The sequence below is a fragment of the Salvelinus sp. IW2-2015 genome, linkage group LG2, assembly GCF_002910315.2.
Source record: "Salvelinus sp. IW2-2015 linkage group LG2, ASM291031v2, whole genome shotgun sequence".
NCBI lineage: Eukaryota > Metazoa > Chordata > Actinopteri > Salmoniformes > Salmonidae > Salvelinus > Salvelinus sp. IW2-2015.
In genome coordinates, this window is record NC_036839.1 from 30,313,393 (window position 1) to 30,323,080 (window position 9,688).

The 9,688-nt window shown below is 45.3% G+C and overlaps 1 protein-coding gene across 1 annotated transcript; it reads left to right on the forward strand.

Moving 5' to 3' along the window:
• Nucleotides 1–1,233: 1,233 nt before the first annotated feature.
• Nucleotides 1,234–5,201, forward strand: vgll3 (vestigial-like family member 3). The gene is made up of 4 exons (XM_024007818.2): nt 1,234–1,633; nt 2,307–2,670; nt 3,776–4,348; nt 4,549–5,201. The coding sequence occupies exons 1-4, from the start codon at nt 1,520–1,522 to the stop codon at nt 4,584–4,586; spliced, it is 1,089 nt and encodes a 362-aa protein (XP_023863586.1). The 5' UTR covers nt 1,234–1,519; the 3' UTR covers nt 4,587–5,201.
• The last annotated feature ends 4,487 nt before the right edge of the window (nt 5,202–9,688 follow it).

The window sequence follows — 9,688 nt, forward strand, 5'->3', positions numbered from 1 at the left end:
TAGAAGGTTTTGTATGCGCGCAAGCGTGCTCGAAAGACCCCAGCTTAAGTCTCCTGATAGATGTTAGTGATAATAATGTGGACATCAGTAGTGGTTTTTGGGGGCACGTGCTGAAAGACCAGTAGTGTCTCTGTGTTAGTGATAATGAATGTGGACCATCAGTTGTGTTTTTGGGCACGTCTGAAAAGACCCATAGTCTCTGTGTAGTGATAATAATGTGGACCATCAGTTGTGTTTTTGGGGCACGTGCTGACACAGACCCAGTAGTCTCTGTGTTAGTGATAATAATGTGGACATCAGTAGTGTTTTTGGGGTACGTGCTGAAAGACCAGTAGTCTCTGTGTTAGTGATAATAATGTGGACATCAGTAGTGTTTTTGGGGCACGTGCTGAAAGACCCACTAGTCTCTGTGTTAGTGATAATAATGTGGACATCAGTTGTGTTTTTGGGGCGCGTGCTGAAAGACCCAGTAGTCTCTATGTTAGTGAGTCTAATAATAATGAGGAGTCTCCCAGCACAGCAACTACAGCAGCCCCAGCAGAGGAAGAGCAAACAGAGACCGGGAAAGCTGTGTGTGTGTGTGGTGTGGTGTGGTGTGGTGTGGTGTGGTGTGGTGTGTGTGTATGTGTGTGATCTCAACCCAATTGAACACTTATGGGACATTCTGGAGCAGCACCTGAGACTGCGTTTTCCACCACCATAAACAAAACACCAAATTATGGAATTTCTCGTGGAAGAGTGGCATTTCATTCCTCCAATAGAGTTCCAGACACTTGTAGAATCTACGCTAAGGTGCATTGAAGCAGTTCTCGCTCATGGTGGCCCAACGCTCTATTAAGACACTTTATGTTGGTGTTTCCTTTATTTTGGCAGTTACCTGTGTCTGCCACATTCTCCCCTTTTTTGGTAATGTCAGAGCCTGCCAAGTGTACTGGAAAACTAGGCCAAATGTTCTACAATAGTATGGAATTCCCCAAATAGACATGCCACACCCAATGGGTTAAAATTATAACATAAAATGAAACACAGTCCATGACACAATACTGGATATTAACATTCACTTATCTGACGATGCTCACAATTTCAATTCACTGAAAGCCTCCCAATTCTACCTTCAAGAGGATGCCACACTCATACCTCATTCCTCTCTTCCCCTGAGCAGCGGGTATGCGCTCAGTGGGCGTGTGCGCGCAGAGTCCCATCCCTCCTCTCCTCTCCATAGCCCATAGTACCGTTAAAACTTTCCTCCAATCAGAGTCGCTTCTAAGAACTTTGCCAAGTGGAGTCTGTCGGGTACCATATGTTCGCTTTCACTCGGGTTTGGTTCGGCTCAGTAGGAGGTGTTGGTCCTATTGGCTCGGTATTGTCTTTATGCAAACAGCTCCTTTCACCGACGGCATGTCTATTGTCACCGCCAGGTTTATATGGAGGCAGCGGTGGACCTAAGGATTACATCCGTCTGAGGAGCGCTGATTCAGGCTGTGTTTCTCTTTGAGCCCCTGCCAGCTTCGTCACAGCCATGAGTTGTCTGGATGTGATGTTTCACCAGAGTTATGGAGGCCACTACCTCCCTGCGTCTTCAGCAGCAGCAGCCTACAAAGCAGCATACTATCACCATCAGCACCAGCAACAGGTGGGTGTCCAGACTAGACGAAATAGTAATGGCGTAGTATTTGTTTGTTTTTTAATACTAGGCTATTTTTTGCGTTCTAATAATTGGCGCTTTTACGCACGAATACACTCCACGAGCAATGTTTTTGGGGCGTCGCAGATGTCAGTTCACAGCGATGAGTCCTGGGTATCACAGAACTCTAAAAGTTACCGGTTGAAAAGTTGAAGTGGTCATTGCTCGTGATGTATTTAGTTAGAGCAGGTCACGCAGAATGACTCGGGCTCCTCGTTCCATCAGAAGGGTGATGTAATGAGAGCTCGTCACTGTCACTCAGGAATGTTGACGATGATGGTTAATGTGGTACGGCCACGAGCATGTGCATAGTCGTCATACTTTCACCAGAACACACGCGCGGAAACGTCCTACAACTTCTTGGATAAACTTCGGTCTGTAAAGATGATTCGTTTTTCTTAAAATAGAGGTCATCGAGAATATAAGTAATTATACTGGCTAGTATGACTTTTAACGAGGGCTGTATTTTGTTCAGTTGATGTATACATGTTTTAAACATCTGGTTTGATCGTTGTGGTGCTGACTAGACAGACAGGCTGGTGCTCTCATGGCTGAATCTGTGGCATACATTTTTCTCTCTCTCCCTCTCCCTCTCTCTCGGTCTATTTCCCTCTCTCTATAGAAGAAGCTGGGTGTTTACAGTAGGATGCAGCAGGACAGCACGGAGCAGCAGTTCCCAGGGGGGAGACAGCAACAGCAGCGTGGGGGTGGAGGGGGAAGGCTGGCTGGGGAGAAGGGGGTCCGACAGGGCCTGGAGATTTCTGGGCTGGGGGGCTCTTGGAGGTCTGGGAAGGACAGCCAGCCGGCTGAGGCAGAGTACCTGAGCTCCAGGTGTGTCCTGTTCACCTATTTCCACGGCAACATTGAGGATGTGGTGGATGAGCATTTCTCCAGGGCTCTGAGCCAACCCAGCACCTTCACTGGAGAGACCAAGAGCTCCAGGTGCACACCCATTCACACCTCTGCCTCGGCTGGAATGTGGAAAGGTAGGAACACACGGGGACACTCGTACCATTACTCATCTGAAAACAGTGTTATTCAATGGATTCATAATCTTTTACTGTTACTTTTTATTTAGAATAATAAAAATGTAATTGTGGAAAAACCTAGTGTTCCTAAAAACCTTTTCCGATATAGATTCTTCACTGGTAATTAGTGTTGAGCGATTAACTGACATTTTGGGTATTTCTTTTTTTTTTTAAACCAACATCGGTTCAATTATTAGAATTGCATTTCGTTCTGTCTTTTCTGAGCTCAATGCTCAGTTTCTTTAGAGATAAATCAGATCAAGCCCAAACTGTGAGATGTAAAGTTAGTTGGGGGTTGTAGTTTCCAACAGTCCAATATTCTACACAGTTAGTGTAGAACTGTTCATGACACAAACTGTTCACACACCTCTTGTTGGCGGAGAAAACTTTTAACAGGTTTAAAGCTTATTTCCTGTTCTACACATTTTGTCATGGGGTGCAAAGAAAACTTTGCAGTTTTAAAGCTAATTTTCTTACAATTCTATACATTTTGCCATGTCTAATGTGCATTAATGTGATATTTGAGTGACTCGAACATTACTTCCAAATCTATGTGCTAAAAAATCTAGCAAAAAAACGTCAGCTGATTTGGGCTAGTTGATCTGGACATTTCTGACAAGTTATAAATAGCTCTCTATGGTATGCAATGACTGACATGACAAGAGGAAAACTGATGATGCACTACCCAATTTTGAAATGGTACCTTGTGCATTCTACTATTACAACTTTCAAGAGTAAGTTGAAAGCCGGACTGAGCCCCACAGTTTGGGAAGCACTGATCTAAGTGATTGATAGTTGGTATTCAGCAGTCATAAAATGTGCCTTATTTACTTTTAAGTACTAATAAAATGGTGATTTTGTCAGTCAGCATAGGCAGCAGCTCTATAGAGATGAGATGATGACTTGGAAGGAAATAAAGTCATCAAATAAAAGAAATGTAATATACACAACAACTGAAAGCTTTTATTAAAGTAAAGTACTGTGAATAAATGATGTAACCTTTAGGCTGTTTACATGAATGTCTGTCTATCGTTTACTGACTACATCCATTTCTCTCTTTCAGACAGTGTATCTCTCTCGGAAGGCCAGTGTAGTTCTCTGTCCTCTTCTCTGTGGGGTGGAGTTTACCAGTCCCAGACCAGCACCTGTCTGCCCATCCACCCAGACTTCTCCCCCAGCCCTGCAGGCTTCCATGCCCCAGACAGAGCTATGTGGACAGGCCACGCTCTGCCCCAGCCCAGCCTCTCTCCTCCAACCTCTCTCCCTGACCCCTGGGCCTACAGCCTCAGCCCCCAGACCTCCGCCAGCTACACACACGTCCACGACGTCTACCCACACACACACCCTCACACACACATGCACCCCCACCACACCCACCCGGTCATACATCCCCACCTGTCCCATGGCCTAGGCCTGGACCCCAGGTTCAGCCCTCTACTCCTGCCTGGTGTGAAGACTCAGAGTCCCCTAGCCCACAGCCCTGCTGGTCACAGCACACACAGTAACACACACAGCAGCCAGAGCCCAGGGATACACAGTGATGTGAAGGCAGAGGTGGAGCAGGCCAGCCCCCCCACCCTGACCCCCTCAGCCTGGCCCACAGCTCGACACACACACATGGATATCTACGACTCAGGTAAGCCTCTGACCTGGAGCACACACACACACACACACACACACACACACACACACAACACACCCACACACACACACACACACACACACACACACACACACACACACACACACACACACACTCTCTCTCTCCCATGTCTATGTTTCTGCTACGTTGTTGTTTATCTAAAAGTTGATGTTATGCTGTTTCTCTCTCTCCAGGTCTGGATCAGGACAAAGTGAAGGCTGTTTGGTTCTGAGAGAGACGATATGACATCACAGGGACGTCACCCTGCCACCGAGCTGTGATCAGCTCTAACAGAACCTCCTGGAACCACATTTTTTGGTGGACTCATTCTCTAGAAGACTCTCCACTCCAACTCAGAACTCCAGGGTGGTTTTAGGTTTCTCAGAAATCCTTCTGGAGAAATATAGACTACTCTCCATGCCTCACAATCCACCAGGGATACTTCAGATCACTCTTTGGCAAAATATTTGTTCCTAATTTGTACCAAAAGTTTTAGCTGGTTGATTGGGAACTAGTATCCCACATGAGGGTTCTGTTTAAAGAACGTAGTTTGTGGGAACACCGCTCAGCCAAGCCTCTTTCTGATCTTTTAATATTGTGCTATGCGTGTAACTAGCTATATGTGTGTAATTGACTGAAATATATGTTGTATACACAGTAGTACTGTGATCTGAAGTGATTATCATTTCCGTAAAGTGTTTGATTGTTGCTAATTGTTTTTCACCAACCCTGTGTTGTCATGTTGCCTAGTGTTTTGTATGTGGAGAAATGTCATTATTGATGTGTAATAAATTGCTAAGTTCTATTGGCAATCATGCCCTACATCTTTAAGAGCTGACTCAAAGTACACAGCTAAATGTCATTTTTTTGTATCAAATCTGAACATTGAATATCAACCAGCATTGTTTAGGAATGATATGTAGGTCAGCCTTGAACTTTTACTCAGAAATCCATCTATATTGAACAAAAATATAAACGCAACATGCAACAATTTCAAAGATTTTACTGAGTTACAGTTCATATAAGGAAATCAGTCAATTGAAATAAATTCATTAGGCTCTAATCTATGGATTTCATATGACTGAAAATACAGATATGCATCTGTTGGTCACAGGCACCTTAAAACAAATGTAGGGGCGTGGATCTGAAAACCAGTCAGTATCTGGTGTGACCACCATTTGTCTCATGCAGCGCGACAATCTCCTTTGCATAGAGTTGATCAGGCTGTTGATTGTGGCCTGTAGAATGTTTTCCCACTCCTCTTCAATGGCTGTGCGAAGTTGCTGGATATTGGCAGGAACTGGAACACGCTGTCATACACGTTGATCCAGAGCATCCCAAACATGCTCAATGGGCGACATGTCTGGCGAGTTTGCAGGCCATGCAAGAACTGGGACAATTTCAGCTTCCAGGAATTGTGTACAGATCCTTGCGACATGGGACCGTGCATTATCATGCTGAAACATTTTTCTTTGTATTTATTTAACCTTTATTTAACCAGGTAGGCCAGTTGAGAACAAGTTCTCATTTACAACTGTCACCTGGCCAAGATAAAGCAAAGCAGTGCGACAAAAACAACAACACAGAGTTACACATAAACAAACGTACAGTCAATAACACAAACATGAGGTGACGGCGGCGGATGAATGGCACGACAATGGGCCTCAGGATCTCATCATGGTATCTCTGCATTCAAATTGCCATCGATAAAATGCAACTGTTTTCATCATATGTAGCATATGCCTGCCCATACCATAACCCCACCACCACCATGGGTCACTCTGTTCACAATGTTGACATCAGCTAACCACTCGCCAACACAACGCCATACATGTGGTCTGTGGTTGTGAGGTCGGTACTGCCAAATTCTATATAATGACGTTGGAGGTGGCTTATGGTAGAGAAATGAACATTCAATTAGCTGGCAACAGCTCTGCTGGACATCCTTCAATCAGCATGCCAATTTCAAATCAAATTCTATTTGTCACATACACATGGTTATCAGATGTTAATGCGAGTGTAGCGAAATGCTTGTGCTTCTAGTTCCGACCATGCAGTAATATCTAACAAGTAATCTAACAATTTCACAACAACTACCTTATACACACAAGTGTAAAGGAATGAATAAAAGTATGTACATAAAATTATATGAATGAGCGATGGCCGAACGGCATAGGCAAGATGCAGTAGATGGTATAGAGTACAGTATATACATATGAGATGAGTAATGTAGGGTATGTAAACATTATATAAAGTGGCATTGTTTAAAGTGGCTAGTGATACATTTATTACATACATTTTCCATTATTAAAGTGGCTAGAGATGAGTCAGTATGTTGGCAGCAGCCACTCAAAGTTAGTGATGGCTGTTTAACAGTCTGATGGCCTTGAGATAGAAGCTGTTTTTCAGTCTCTCGGTCCCCGCTTTGATGCACCTGTACTGACTTCACCTTCTGGATGATAGCGGGGTGAACAGGCAGTGGCTCGGGTGGTTGTTGTCCTTGATGATCTTTTTGGCCTTCCTGTGACATCGGGTGGTGTAGGTGTCCTGGAGGGCAGGTAGTNCTGTGACATCGGGTGGTGTAGGTGTCCTGGAGGGCAGGTAGTTTGCCCCCGGTGATGCGTTGTGCAGACCTCACTACCCTCTGGAGAGCCTTACGGTTGTGGGCGGAGCAGTTGCCGTACCAGGTGGTGATGCAGCCCGACAGGATGCTCTCGATTGTGCATCTGTAAAGATTTGTGAGTGTTTTTGGTGACAAGCTGAATTTCTTCAGCTTCCTGAGGTTGAAGAGGCGCTGCTGCGCCTTCTTCTCCACGCTGTCTGTGTGGGTGGACCAATTCAGTTTGTCCGTGATGTGTACGCCGAGGAACTTAAAACCTTCCACCTTCTCCACTACTGTCCCGTCGATGTGGATAGGGGGCTGCTCCCTCTGCTGTTTACTGAAGTCCACGATCATCTCCTTTGTTTTGTTGACATTGACATTGAGTGTGAGGTTATTTTCCTGACACCACACTCCGAGGGCCCTCACCTCCTCCCTGTAGGCCGTCTCGTCGTTGTTGGTAATCAAGCCTAACACTGTAGTGTCATCTGCAAACTTGATGACTGAGTTGGAGGCGTGCATGGCCTCGCAGTCATGGGTGAACAGGGGGTACAGGAGAGGGCTGAAAACGCACCCTTGTGGGGCCCCAGTGTAGAGGATCAGCGGGGTGGAGATGTTGTTACCTACCCTCACCACCTGGGGGCGGCCCGTCAGGAAGTCCAGGACCCAGTTGCACAGGGTGGGGGGACCCAGGGTCTCGAGCTTAATGACTAGTTTGGAGGGTACTATGGTGTTAAATGCTGAGCTGTAGTCAATGAACAGCATTCTTACATAGGTATTCCTCTTGTCCAGATGGGTTAGGGCAGTGTGCAGTGTGATTGCGATTGCGTTGTCTGTGGACCTATTGGGGTGGTAAGCAAATTGGAGTGGGTCTAGGGTGTCAGGTAGGGTGGAGGTGATATGGTCGTTGACTTGTCTCTCAAAGCACATCATGATGACGGAAGTGAGTGCTACGGGGCGATAGTCATTTAGCTCAGTTACCTTCGCATTCTTTGGAGGACTTTAAATGCGTCGCGGAAGTTAGAATAACAATGATCCAGGGTTTTGCCAGCCTGGGTCGCGCATTTGATATGCTGATAAAATTTAGGGAGCCTTGTTAGCCTTGTTAAAATCCCCAGCTCCAATAAATGCAGCCTCAGGATATGTGGTTTCCAGTTTACATAGAGTCCAATGAAGTTCTTCAGGGCCGTCGATGTGTCTGCTTGGGGGGGAATATACACGACTGTGATTATAATCTAAGAGAATTCTCTTGGTAGATAATGCGGTCGCATTTGATTGTAAGGAATTCTAGGTCAGGTGAACAAAAGGACTTGAGTTCCTGTATGTTGTTATGATCACACCACGACTCGTTAATCATAATGCATACACCCCCACCCTTCTTCTTACCAGAGAGATGTTTGTTTCTGTCGGCGCGATGGATGGATTATCTTGGCAAATGTGTGCACAAAATTTGAGAGTAATAAGCTTTTTTTGTGCTTATGGTACATTTCAGGGATCTTTTATTTCAGCTCATGAAACATGGGACCAACACTTTAAATGTTGTGTTTATATTTTTGTTCAGTGTACATTAAAAAGTCTGCAAAATCCTAAGAGATGATGGAAATTAACCTACACTATCCACAGTTTCAGTCTCATCGTCCTATATGTCTGTAACGTGGTACTAATATGAGCCTGATGGGGGGTGAATTCCTCAGACAGTTGTTGTAGATACAATGCCATGTTTGTTGCCTGTCTGGTACTCTACGCCAGGAATGTATTTCCTGTTTCCTGTCTGGACAGGAAGTCCACCAGTGACAGGGGCAGAAAGTACACACACACACACGTTGCAGTGCAGAAATTTCTTCATGCAGACAGAGATAAACAGAATGTGGAGTATTGCCTCTTGGAGGTTGACCCTAATCTACTCCTTCTCTAGGAATGTGTGAAGCGCAAGCTATGTGCTCCGGTGTGAAATCAGCATTATTTTGGAGAAGAGCAGCTTTAAATATTTCAGGGTAACCCTGTTGCCAAGACTGGTATTATTGTTATCCATGACGGACAGCTGTGCAGTGTTTGTGTATGTGTGTGTTTGCACGTGTGTATGTTTGCATGTGTGTGTGTCTCAGGGGGTGTGTTAGTGTCTGTGAGTAAGCGATCTAACCAGGTGGTGTGTGTGTGTTCTCCTAACATTCCTGTCCCACCCTGAACTTAAGGATCCAGCTACCCCCTCAGCTATACCCTCATCTACACCCTCATCTAGGGCCCTGTGATGAGGCTTGAACATGTTGTTGTCTTTGCTGCTTAATGTGCTGACAAACAGAACTAAAACTGATGATCACGACAGTGAGGCTCTGAGTCCCTCTAGTCCCACTCTGCTTTAGAGGAGGAGGCCTCTCCTGGTGTAGTGAGGGGCTGCAGAGAGAGCACCAGGATTAATGTTTACTGGAGATGATTAGAGAGAGTCCTAGTGCACCTGCCCAAGCCCCATCCTGCGACCTAAGAGGTATGTATCAGATGCTCAACATATTCTGCTCACACCTACTGTGAAGGTCCGGGCCTAAACCACACAAAAACAACACTAGACACTATGGAACACAAAGCTTTTACTATCTCATCCTGGAATATACAAGGTCGGAGGTCATCTGCCTTTGGCCTAAAGAGCAGGAATCCAGACTTCATCAAAGAAATTGGAAATACAGGCATTGTCATCCTACAAGAAACATGGTATAGAGGAGAGCTGGTAGTCCCATCCACCA